Source organism: Periophthalmus magnuspinnatus, chromosome 6 (assembly GCF_009829125.3).
Source record: "Periophthalmus magnuspinnatus isolate fPerMag1 chromosome 6, fPerMag1.2.pri, whole genome shotgun sequence".
Taxonomy (NCBI): domain Eukaryota; kingdom Metazoa; phylum Chordata; class Actinopteri; order Gobiiformes; family Gobiidae; genus Periophthalmus; species Periophthalmus magnuspinnatus.
Window position 1 is genome coordinate 19,032,462 of NC_047131.1, and position 13,324 is coordinate 19,045,785.

A 13,324-nucleotide genomic window follows, 5' to 3' on the forward strand; every position below is an offset into this window, starting at 1 on the left:
GGTGGATAATTCTAGTGTTACTTTTAGTGTTGGTTATTCTTCCCACTGCGAGTCTACAAGTGACAAAAGCTTTATGTTGACAATATTCAATGATCTGAACATTTCTTTCTTTCACCACCCCATTTGAATTAGTTTTTTCTCTTTTGGTGCTCTATCTTTACCAGGTTTGCCAAATTATGATCCAGATCTTCTATCCAGACAGTTTTTCTTATCATTCTTAGTTGCTGTAGTTTTCCAACATAGGCTCACTTTTTTTTAATAACTTAATTTTATAACTAGTTTTTGGACTGCTACTTAAGTAATATCATTTAAATTTTATTCTTACTTGAGTGCAATTTCTGTTATGTTTTTGCTCACAAGAATATGATCTATTCTGAAAGGTCAATATTAATGCTAATGTTCAAATCAATTCAATATGGTTAATAGTAACACCAAAAAAATATGTATTTTATTGAAAAGTGACAAAGTTTCACCAACATCAAGAGAAATGTGAGATTCTTTTTCCATTCAGGCAACGTGTCATCCGTCATCATCACACTTATTTTCTGGAACTTTTTGAAGAAAAATAAAGTATGATTATAAATAAATCATCATCATATATGCAGTTATTTTGTATGTAATCTGTTGTTTTACCTGTTGTTTGTAAAAGCTTCCAGTCACACTGTAGCTTTAGTTTCAATCTTTGTAGGGCCTCTATGTCGTCTGAGCCAAAAGCCGAGAGCGGCCCCAGAGCTGGAGCAGGAGCCCCCAGGAGAGAGGACACTGTGGGGGCTACACTAGACTGGTCACTTTCCTAAGACAAAACATGGACATTATAGCCCAAATACTGAGTTATGTATATATATTTAAAAAAAAACTTATTTTGCTATTTAAAATCTAATTGAATTAGATTTTAAATACTTTTTAGTATTGCTATTTTTTAGTATTGTTATTTTATTTTAGTATTGTTATTTTTGCAGAAGAAATATAAATTTTAAATACCTTGTCAGTATCAAAATATCATTTTGCTGTTGATCCATCAATCATTATCAAACCTGAACTATAAATATATACATACTGAAAAAAACAGTGGTAAACTAAATTTAAATCTGTCTGAATAAGCCCTGACTAGAGCTAAACCAGCAACTCAAAGCCACATATTCAAAGCCAGTGATGAACAATAACACAGTAATTAAATTGTATTGTATTTTACCTGCATGAGTACCAGCGTGTGTCCCTGCCCCAGACCCTGTAAAAGGCCTGTGAGCTGCTGCCAGGTATTTTCATTAACTCCACAGTCTGGAGTCCGCACCAACAAAACCAGACCAGGGTCAAACTCATATCCCAGAGGTAACAGAAGGCTCAGCGTGGCATGGATCAGTCCTGACACATCACTACAGCCCTGGGAGAAGAAAGAGCATATGATTGTGGTTATGTTGTATCAAGGTTAGATATTACATGTATTACCCAATATGGTTACAAAATTCAAAGTGCATAGGTTAAAATACTAATTCCACCAAAACATACCCAACATGCTTACATTAAGGAATTTCCTCAAAGTCTTTGTTTTGTTGTTTGACAGTTTTGGTAATAATTGTAAGTAATGACTGGACACAAAAACCTATTTATGCACCTAAAAAAATATGGATAATACCTTTTTCAAGCACACAGGAATGTAATATTTGGTCATCTCTGCCTCTAAACTTTTTGTGCTAAACTGGACAAGCATCATTTTCCTAGAAACAAAAACAAGACATGTTCAACACTGTCATTATATACAGTATTTACAGATATCTACAGTTCTAAAGTTAAAAAAGTCAAATTTACCCATCTTCTGTTATGCAGTTCTTCACCACCATATCACCAAGAAACACAATCAGCATCCTACATAAATCATATAAATACTTTAAAAAGTCACAAATGAGCAACAATCCTTTTCTTTTATCAAGGATTGGGACTGGAGGATGCATTAGACACTACATTAGGTTCTAACATTTTTGGACCATGCATATACATCTCAGAGAATGAACAGATAACTAAAATGTCTTGTACCGGTTACAGAAGGATGATGCAGCACAATGTTGGACAATACAGTTCATCGTCATGGAAACATTGCGGACTAGAGCCAGGCCACTGCGGATCTGAAAGTCATTAAATGTATAATGAAATCAGGCCAGTGGTACTGCTGATGTGGACAGCTCAGTGAATCACACACCGAGCACGTCACAACACTAATAATGAGGAAAACGGAGTAATGGATGCACCTTGTTCTTCTCCATTTGGTCCATTAGAGTAATTAGAGTGGAGAGTGTTGTCAGTGCATCCTCTGCGTCTTTGCCCAAGCATTCCTGTCTGAGAGGAAAAAATATCGTAAACAACAGGGAAAATTTGCTAATGGTGCATCTTGAGAAATTAATGCAAAGTGGTAATCTGTAAAAAAAAAACCCTCAAAAAACAAATAATCTTTAAATTATCACACAGACAGAAATGTTTAAAAGGGACATATTATGCAAAATTAATTTATAACAGCTTTTAATCATGTCCAAATTGTTTTCCCTTCATTGACCCACTTGCAGTTGTATTTAGAGTGATTCATACTTAATCTTTAGTCGCCTGCATTCAAGGCGCTATTAATCTGACAAGCTCAATTTCACCAAACCCTGGTGCACAGCCAATGTAGTTCTTAAAATTTTCTTGTAGTGATACACGTAGGATTTGGCAGCATCGCATAGCCATTTAAAATGTCCAAACTAATACATAATGATCCATGTGTGTCATAGATTATATGCAGACAAAAGCATGATAAGTCTTTTTAAAAACATTTTTAAGTTAAATGTGTGATTTTCTTTTATTATTTTGAGCATTACTGGAACTAGAAATCTCCTTTTAGATTTGAGACAACAATTTCTCTTTCCCTGCTACACTGTTCTTCAATGATTAATTACATTCTCTGTGTACACACTCCTGAAATTTATTCAGTTGCTTACATTTCCATAAAATTGTATTTATCCAAGATGCAACAATATATTCTCCTGTTACCTACAGTTTTTTGATTAAGTTGGGGTCAGGATCCTCAGATGGGCAGAAGAGCTGAGATCCCTCTGGACATGTGATGCCTTCAGGGCCCACCACGGCCGTGCGAACATTAGGACTGGTGCGTTTAGGAGGATCCGGCCAAACTAACTCCTCTGCCTCTTTCTCCATTTCATTCTTCTCTATGGGATTGTCATCTTCGGCTGATTTAACACGCTTTGTGCTGAGTTCTTCAGAGGGTAGATCGTCTGGAAGGACACATTTTAATGCAGGAAGGGAATTTACATTGATGAGACCAGATAAAAGACAATATACCTGCAAGCTTGAGGCAGGACCAGTATTTACGGTGAGTGGCCCGAACACAGTGTAAAGACTCAAGGGCACTAAAAAAACAAGCAGATTTGAGGTTAAATTCAATATCGAATAGGACAATATAGTATAGCAATAAGCATGTTTTTTTTTAATTCTCTCAATATCAAGTTAAGTAGAAATTACATACTAGGCAATATGGTCTTTCTCTAATCTGTACAAATCTAAAGCCAAAATCATATGTGCTCTGCCATGAAAAAAGTTAGCAAAAACTAGCATACAAGTCTCCAGGATGTTCAATAAGGTGAAACAAGTACTTCACATTCTACATTTTTAATACACACCTAATTGATCTACAAGGGAAATTTCTTAGACAGGAACTCGAAATATGCAATTTAAATAAAATTCTTAAAAAACACGGAACAGATAATACATGAATAATAATAATAATACAATATTTTATGTTAAAATGAATTTAAATATTCCATGTAATTGAGAAATTTGTATTAAAATAGCATATGACATACAATACTCATATGTGTAGTATTTGCAGCACATCCATATGAAGACTAAACAAACCTTTTGCAGGGACCTTTAAGATTTGCAGGTCGAGGCAATGGATCCCCAAGCAAAGTCTGCACTGTCTCACACACAGACTGAGGGAGAGATTTCAGATTGTAGCCTCCCTGTACATGGTGAAATATTGGGAAAATTAAAAACAAGTAACAAAATGACAAATAACATTCAGTATTTTGTAATGAGGCCATTGCATATGATACAAACCTCTAAGACAGCACACACTTTTCCATCTGCAAGATTCATCAACAGGTGAGTGAGATGTGCAAAGACGTCAGGAGTAGCACACATTTCACCCTAAAAGAAATGATCATCAAAAACTAAACAAAAGCAACTAGAAATACGTAGATACCAAATTACATCTTCCAGTTTTTTTCCTTTTTTTCCTTAAGTACCTCTGGATCACCAATGGCTGTGTCAAAACCAGCACACACCAACACCAGTTCAGGACAAAACTAAAAGAAATTATGAATATGACTGGTTTAAAAATATAAATATCATGTTTTTTGGCAAGGGTAGTACATTGTTTCATGTTGAATCTTAAAATAATTAATTTTCTTACCTCATATGCGACTGGCAAAAGCATATGTAGGAAGACAGACAGGTAATCGCTATTATCCAACCCCACCTGAATAAGATGCATTTCAGAACCAAATACTTCATAGTTACACAATATTTTAACAGGCCTGAAAGTGTATTTTGTATGACTGACTTTATTCCATGGCACATTTATATTGAACCCAGCTCCTTCTGCTTTGCCAACAGTGTCATAGTCAGACTCCCTAAGGTGAGGCCAAAACTTCTGATGCTCATAACGGTGCCATGAGAAGTACAACACACTAAAATACAGAGAAGTACAACACACTAAGTATATACAATATGTTTTTTTCATTGTTCAATAAACACAGACTAACAATAACACAATGTAGTTAAAAATCTTACCTGGGATCATCCTCAAAGCAATACTGTACACCTTGACCATGATGCACATCCCAATCCATTATCAAAATTCTTAAAAACAAAAATATGTAAATAATTACTTCAAAATGAAATAACTGTGTCTTAATTCAGTAAGGTTAATGTTTCTGTATTAGATTTAGCGAATGATACCTTTTAACGCTGTATTTTTGCTTTGCGTATTTGGCAGCTATTGATACATTGTTGAACACACAGAAACCATTGGCAGCACTATGCATGCTGTGATGTCCTGGAGGTCTGCAGACAAGAAGAAATAAGAATAGTGTTAGGTATTCCTGCCATTAGTAATACTGCTAATTATTTGTTGTTATATATATATAAATTTGAATATTATTTTCTTGATGAATCCCATGTACATTCTTGGTAATTTCTTGCTTACAGGTAACAGTCTCACCTGACCAGAGCCATGCCATTCCTCACCTTCCCGGTCATTACACTGTCGACCAGCTGCAGAGTGGCTCCAGCGGCAAGTTTGGCACAATGATAGATGTTCTACCACAGTGAATAAAACATAAAACAAATGACCCAGTAAACACTCTGAAATAACATGTATGGGCATTAGGGCTGGAAGATTAATCACAATCAAACTGAAATAGCAATATGAATGGATGCAATTAGCAAATGGCAAAGGCTGTAATTTTTTAAGTACCACAACTTTAATCATAGTTCATATTTCAGTCTTTATGTCAATTCTTCTGAATTCTTCTAAAATATGAACTTTGAACAGAATCCTATTATTAAAACATAAATTGCATATCTACCCACTTACTGGGTGAAAGTAGACATCCCCATACTGCAATGTAAACACCTGCAGGTCTTCAAGAGTCATATAAGGGGTCTGCTTCACTGCCTCCAAATATTCCTTGCTGTTCAAAAAAATAAATAAATACCTTATACTGTATTTCAAATTGCATTATTATTTTATTATTAATGTGTTGGATAACTGAGTTTTTAAACCTGTGAACAAGGAGAATATCTTCATCTGTGGCTTCTCGAACTGGTACAGAAACACAGCGATCAGCCAGGCCAGTTTTCATCAGAGCTTCATAACTCACTGTGAGGCGTTCAGGGACCTCAATCTTACAGGCTGGGCTGAAAAAAATAAAACAATTATATTCTCTACATAAAAACAAAGGCTACAGTTAAAATGTATGATTCAAAGAAAACAGTGGTAGTCACAGGAAAGACCATTTTGCGTTAAATTATTATTTACTGTAAAATAATCAGTGAGATAGTTTTAATGCATGCAGTAATACATTTAATATAAAAAAGTTTAATACATTTATAAAAAAGCAAGGTGCGACATCATATCTGATTCGACAAGAAACACGAGCCAAAGAACAGTTCCTAGCCATCTAATAGTTATTGGAAGAACTGTGCATTTTAGCATTATAGATTAACTCGACTGTCGTCGAGTTCATCTATAATGTCGTCGAGTGAAATATAACTTACTCAACCCAGAGCAGTTTGTACTTTGTCATCTCCTCATCGTAAATAAGAGCTGTCCTTGTATCCGGATTCATTTTGCTAAGTTGTCAGTTAGCGAGCAGCAGAAGTTGGAGAAGTAGCGTCGGAGTAACGTGATTCAAAGACCGACCATAAGCGCGGAATGCAGGAGAAAGATGTGCACATAAATATATAAAGACAACACGTAAGAACAAACTGAAAACGTTTTTAAACATCAGAATAACCCAACTCCATGATGGACATACAGGCTGCAGCTGCCTGAACGACACCAGGCTAGTCAAAGATAAACTGTAGTGCGCCCTCTGCTGGACAACCGTATTTGCACAATTAATAAAAACAATGAAATTATTTATTTTCCTGTATTTGTTTTTTGTAATACTGGTCAGTTTACCAGAATTGTGTATAGTATAGTATTGTGCATCTTTGTAGGCTACTGTAATATAAGTTGCTTAAACCTAGACCTGTTCAAAAAGCATGAAACACTTTAGTTTATTATATTCTTGATAAAAGCAGAAACTGTTTATTGATAACGTTTTGTTTTTATTAAAATACGTCTGGTAGGCCTGCACAAAAATTAAAACAAAAATATTTACAAAGTACGACATAAATGCATATCAAATAACAATGAAAGTAAATAGTCTGCTGGAGACTATTTTTGAATTTATATTCTCACAGGAAATGATGGTCATTTTATTATGGGAAACCTATTATATGATGTGAATGGCATTGGCTACAATTTCAATGTGTTTATTTTGTATTTTGTAGAATATTTTGATTGATATACAATACATCTTTCTCTTGGGGTGTATGACATCACACAGTTAACCAAGTCTGTCTTCATCTGTCCTGTCTGCTGTTTCAAGTGTCTTCTCCTCCTTCCCTTCTTCAACCTCTTCTTTTTCAATAGCAGATTTCTCGTCTCTTTTCCTGATGCTACAGAGGAACAACAATGCTCCTCTACACCTTTTCCTGAATGTGGGGTCGCAGGCCGCGTAGAGGAGAGGGTTGAGACAGGAGTTCAGGTAAGCTATACAGGTAACATATGGCTGCACACTTAGTAGTATTGTTTCTAAAGTACACGAGTATGGGATATATCCAAACCCAAGTAAAACAACTAATGTCTTATTAACATGTAAAGGCAGCCAGCACAGGAAGAATGCCAGTACTAAAGTCACTATCACCCTTAGAAGTCTTCGTTGCCGTTTGCGATCGGGACGTGGACCTCTTCCAAAATGTTTATTGAGAAGTTTTGCCAGTGAGCAGTAGCATATGAGCAAAATTATAAGTGGTAAAAGGAATCCAATTAGTGTTGATTTTAAACTTAAAATGGCTGCCCACCACATCTCAGCATGTTCTTTTTCAGGTTCGCTCAAGTCATTTCCAATTAGTATAGAGTAATCCATTTGACAGGAGAGAAAGAATGACCCAGGACTAGTTGGATGGGCTGTCTCAGAATCCCAATCATCTATAGCAGTCTCTATTTCTCGAACTGAACGTAGCAGCAAACCAGGAAGTGCAAGAATACATGACAATACCCAAACTCCAGTGATTATGACTATAGCTCTTGTAGGAAATTTCTGTTGATGATGTCCTGAATGCCTGCGTCCAGTTAGAACCCAGTACCTCTCCACACTAAGCATGCTCAGACTAAAGACACTGGCATACATGTTAAGAGCTGTGAGGAAGCTGCTGATTTGGCAGAGTGGTTGTCCGAATGGCCAGTGGTAGCCCATAGCAGTGTAGACTGCCCACAGAGGGAGAGTGACCAGAAAGCATAGGTCCGCTAATGCTAAACTAGCTATTAGAGATTCCGTAAGAGAGCGGATTGGACGCAGGACAGATGGAGGATAGGAGGTTGTTGATGTTTGGGACATTGGTCTAGAACTGAATCTAGACTGTCCACTGTTTTGAGGGATTTCACTGTTGGTTTCCTGTTTGCAAATGTTAAAACAACACAACTTTGAAATTCCACTTTGGTTTGGTATTGTATTTTTCTTTCTTCCATCAGGTCGATCCAGGTATGCCCACAGCACTAGTCCGTTGCCGAGACAACCGAAGAAAAAAGCCATCAGGTACACAGCCGGGATGATGGAGAAAGAGGGAGTCCATTCGCTGTAGTCACAATGAGGGAAGGAGGGAGGAGGAGTGGAGGTAGAGAGGTAGTCTGTGTCATACATGTACTCCTCAATGTCCATGGTTTTGTTGTTGGTGTTATCCATTAAACTGCAGAAAGATGCACTTGAAATATCTGGATTACAGGAAAAAAAATATATATATATTTTAGAAATTTCATAGCTCAAGATTTCAGGGGCATAGTATTCTAAAAGAGAAATAGCTCTACATAAATATTATGCTTAATGTTTCCGGTTACATCATGTGCCTGCTGTTTTACGGTAGTTTGATTTTATATTTTTTTAAGAATCAGAAAAAGCTTTATTGCCATTATCAATGAACAAAAAAAATGAACTAAAAAAACTCCACCTAAACATAAAACAATCAGTACTAGTAGAACTAATACTAAAAATAGAAAAAATATTACACAATACAAAAAAGAAGGCATAAAAAATATAGTGACTGGAGCATTATTTAAGCACTTTGAAAATGGCTTAACATTATTTAAGCATTTGAAAACTTATTGGGGTATGATAAGTACATTATTATTATTACACTTTTTTTTTACAATCAGTTACTTTACAGTTACTCTAACATCTATTGGAATGTAAAATGAAGATAATATACTTAATTATAGTTATAAGCACTTACCACATGTAGTTTGATATTGGCAAATGTATGATCAAGTATCAGGCATTCCCATCCCAAGTACTGTCCCCCTTCCTCTCTCCAGACCCAACTAAGCGTCCTGTCTCTCCTTCCCTCCAAATATATACCAATGCCCCCTGAAGTGCACACATGCATCAACACTAAACCGCCCCTCCTATCGCCATCCCCAAACTGGACCACCCCAAAACAGCTACGAGACCTGCAAATACCCCCCCTTCCTCCCCACGTCCCACAACAAACATGCTATCCTCCCCAAGAGAATAACCCATGGTCTCCCTTCCCCCCCATGTACACAACTCCATGGGGCTGTATTCACTAAATGCGCAGACAAGCCCAGCCAAAGATGCATGTAGCCAAGCCTGTGCAAACTCAAATATACTCTTTGTTTTGTTAGGGTTAACGTCTTAAGCTCAAACACACATTGAATACATGGGTAAACTTATGCTATAGTCCTTATATTACTGGTCAGAGCAGCATAAAGCAGAAGAATGGTGGTGCATGTCTAAAGAGTTATAAGGGCCTTTTAAAGTTTCAGTTTGTTTCTGTCTGAGTTTAAACCACTGCAAATAAACATGCATTGGGTCACACAGCTGTGTTAACACTGGCTTTAATGAGGGTTGTATGTGTAATACAATTTCAAAATATAGCCCTTAGTCAAGTAATAAAAATATACAGGACATAACAGCATAGAATGGAAATATAATCAATGGTGGAAGGAAACGAAGTACAAGTAATAAAGTGCTGTAGTTGAATAGAATTTTTAGGTATCTGTACTTATGTAAATATTACATTGGGTACTTTTTACTTTTACCTCACTACATTTGAGAGCAGATATTTACACTCCACTACATTTTTAACTGTCCTGAAAGTAAAAAGTACTTTTCATGTGATTTGAGGGGTTATTTTTTACCATGTTCGTGGTAACATTCTGACTAAACTTTTGAGTTCAAGCTTCAATTTTGAGCAAACAAAAATAAATACACAAAATTCATAAGAAAAAATAAGAGGTTTTCCATTGCTGCTGTATATTTTTTAATTAATATCACTACATTTAACACTTTAACAAATTAACAACACTTTACTTTTTACTGTTAAAGTACATTTTTAACTGGATACTTTATGGAAACTTTTATTTAAGGAGATTTTTTCATATGATACTTTTACTTCAACTTTTTGCCTCTGTATCTGTACTTTTACGTAAGTAACAAAATATTCAAAATTGAGTACTTCATCCACCACCAAATATAATATTTTATATATATCCATATCCACTATTGAAACTCTAGCATTGTTGCTATAGCAGTTAACAATTCAAAAGAAAATGTTATCTTTGGGATGTATAAATATAATCTGAAACCCATAAACGTATGTTTACGTTATATGAGATAGAAAGAGTTATTTACTCTGTTTACTGTTACATTTTGGAGGGTCAACTGATAGCGTCTGTGCCAAAGAAGAAGTAGCTAAGGTTACATGTTAAAGTTGCTCAATGTAATCCCCTTATCTCTTCCTACATTTTTCCTAACTGTCTCTATGTAAAAAGCAGAGTCTAATTTGTAAATCAGTAGTTTCTGGAGCACGTTTAGTCCAATGTGACACACTATGGGGACATTTTACAGTTACAAACATACAGATGACACGTTCTTCAGATATGTGCAGATATTACTCCAGACATATTTCCCAGACCCTTTACCCCTTAGAAGTCCAGAGAAATCTGAAATGATCTATTCCTGCAAACGGATGAAACAAATCAGGCCCTGTACCAAAGTAGTTTTTGTCATTTCTACAGCCTAATGCCAGTAGTGATTCATGGTAGAGATATGTAACTTTAATTTTAGCATTTTGTTGATCAAAAACGTATATGGGCCAAAAAGGAGAAGAAAAAAAAATATATATATATGTGTGTGTGTGTGTGGGGGGGGTGTTTATATACTTTATATATAAAGGGGGGGGGGGGGGGGGGGTGTTTATATACTTTATATATAAAGTATAATGTAAAATATCCCAAATATACAACAGAAATAATAACAATAACAAATAAATAACTTTCTTTCTATAGCTCCTGCATTGCATCTTCAGTCAGCCAATGCTGTGTGAGCTTTACAATGTTTACTGGCCACTGAGCTAAATGTGGCAAATATGCTCGCTAGGTCAACCAAGTGGATACTGTAATACTGGCATTGTAGCATTGGATACCAGTGTCAACAGTGAAGCTTCTGTTGTAATAGTAAACAGGAAGTGTTTGTTTCCACAGGATCAGAGGTCACACAGCCATCAACCTGTTGTCGTGGGAACAGATGTTTCAGAAAACATTCCAGTGTCTTCTGTGCCAACATGCCTTCACTCATCTCATACTTACAGATGTCTGAAAAAATATAAGCCATTACATTGTAGGCTTCAATTGACTATGCAATGTTAATTAGGGATTTTTAATACAATTTCTAAATAAGTTACCTGCTTGTTAATGCCCATTCTTGTCAGGTTTTGGAAGCTAAGCAAGGCAGGGCCTTGTTAGTTCTTGGAAGACCACTAGGACCCCAAGTACCACAATGGGGCAGCAGTATCCTCAGGCAAGACACCTCACCCACATTGCCTAAGGATTGAGGTTAAAATGTTTGGAAATATATTTTCTTGCATTTTCATCTACTGTCTAATGTCTGTTTTATTGTACAGAATAAAACACCACTATCTACCTTTTTCCATACCTTGAATGTCCCATGTTGTAATGTAATCTATTGAAATTACATGAACATTTGCATGTAAGGTGTTGGGAGGCCCTGAAGTAGCAAAAGCCATAGTACTACAACACTGCATAGCTTGTGAATCCTCGTGGAGTATTTCTAATGTTTTCCTTACTTTTCCTGTTTCTTCTGGTGATGGTGGGAGCAGAGGTGCAGGAGAAGTTGTTGCCAGAATGCAAGCAGTTCATGTACATGGGGACTCTGCCACGTGGACTAGAAGATCAACCGTTTAAGAAGATATGTCAGTACTACAGTGGTCGTCCAAGATTCTTTACCTTGTATGACAGCTTCAGCCATATTCCCGTGTATTCTGCATATACGTTCAAACGCTCAGATGGTACGAGGAAAGTGGATGTACCCTGGATGTATGAACCTCAGGTGAGTCTTTTATAGATCTATACTGGGCCCTGTTCCAGCATCATGAATACGGGCGGATAGGCACAAAATGTAGGTGGTCAAATGTGGATAAATTGTATATTGTGTATAGCAGTAGTTTCATTATACATTTGTGGGTTCAAATATGATTCACTGTGATATAGCCTACTTTAGTGTTTAATGAAGTGTAACAGCACATGTACCACTGGTGGAATACACTGCAGTATTTGTCGTATTTAGAGACAAAACTATTCGTGTTCTTATCCTCCCTTTTGTTAATCATCTAGAACTACCTGATCCATGCTTTAGTCTCATTTCAGATCATGTTAAGATCTAATCAAGGCTTTGTGGAACTCCAGATGTCTAATGTATAAGTACCTTGTGTGAATAGTATGAGAACCACTGTGCTACTTCATGAATAACTTTTTCAAATATAACCTAATTAAACATTAAAAAAACACGAAATAACTTGTTCCATTTTCAGCTTGCTCTTTCATCCGGCTCTCGGGACATGCAGCCTTTCCCACCCGAAGCCATGCACAAGAGTTTTGAGGACACTCAGGCCGTGCTGGACGACTACTCCGACAGCGTCTACTATGAGCGGGGTCAGCTGAACCCAGACGCACACCAGGCCCAACCAGAGGACAAGGCAGCCACTTACACTTTAACCAACGTGATACCTCAAGTCCACGAGTTCAGCATCGGCCCATGGAAAGAGCACGAACACATCATCCGAAGACGGCTTAACAATTACTGTCGTGGTACGGCCTATGTAGTTACAGGTGTGACTACTACCGGGCATATGATCCGACGTCAAAATTTAAATCGAGTAGGTATACCGAGATATCTGTGGTCGGCTTACTGTTGTACCAATTACGACCATAATGCACCATTTGACGAGCGCTCCAAGTTCCCTGCGTTTGCATCACGTGGGTTGAATGACAGGGAAGATAATAAAGTGCAGGAGATGTCAGTGTCGCAGCTAGAGGAGTTTCTGAAGCAGGTGACATATGTAGGGAGCACTTTTCAAATCTTCTATGACAACTGTGCCCCGCCAAATAGTGCATAGTATAACTTTAGGACCA

The 13,324-nt window shown here is 36.8% G+C and overlaps 3 protein-coding genes across 3 annotated transcripts; 1 reads left to right on the plus strand and 2 right to left on the minus strand.

Moving 5' to 3' along the window:
- Positions 1 to 422: 422 nt before the first annotated feature.
- hdac10 (histone deacetylase 10) lies at positions 423 to 6,621 on the minus strand. The gene is made up of 20 exons (XM_033967973.2): positions 6,328 to 6,621; positions 5,833 to 5,967; positions 5,645 to 5,741; positions 5,270 to 5,367; positions 5,008 to 5,112; positions 4,840 to 4,908; positions 4,610 to 4,736; positions 4,460 to 4,525; positions 4,293 to 4,352; positions 4,105 to 4,194; positions 3,901 to 4,007; positions 3,328 to 3,395; positions 3,023 to 3,260; positions 2,244 to 2,331; positions 2,032 to 2,120; positions 1,807 to 1,863; positions 1,634 to 1,715; positions 1,193 to 1,381; positions 634 to 793; positions 423 to 551 (listed from the first exon to the last, which is right to left on the minus strand). The coding sequence occupies exons 1-20, from the start codon at positions 6,396 to 6,398 to the stop codon at positions 520 to 522; spliced, it is 2,028 nt and encodes a 675-aa protein (XP_033823864.1). The 5' UTR covers positions 6,399 to 6,621; the 3' UTR covers positions 423 to 519.
- Positions 6,622 to 7,148: 527 nt separating this feature from the next.
- aplnr2 (apelin receptor 2) lies at positions 7,149 to 9,185 on the minus strand. The gene is made up of 2 exons (XM_033967525.2): positions 9,106 to 9,185; positions 7,149 to 8,590 (listed from the first exon to the last, which is right to left on the minus strand). Exon 2 carries the CDS (start codon positions 8,559 to 8,561, stop codon positions 7,164 to 7,166), a length of 1,398 nt encoding a protein of 465 aa, XP_033823416.1. The 5' UTR covers positions 8,562 to 8,590; positions 9,106 to 9,185; the 3' UTR covers positions 7,149 to 7,163.
- Positions 9,186 to 11,672: 2,487 nt separating this feature from the next.
- Positions 11,673 to 13,308, plus strand: zgc:172339 (uncharacterized protein LOC564384 homolog). The gene is made up of 3 exons (XM_033967526.1): positions 11,673 to 11,693; positions 11,940 to 12,242; positions 12,724 to 13,308. The coding sequence occupies exons 1-3, from the start codon at positions 11,673 to 11,675 to the stop codon at positions 13,306 to 13,308; spliced, it is 909 nt and encodes a 302-aa protein (XP_033823417.1).
- Positions 13,309 to 13,324: the final 16 nt, after the last annotated feature.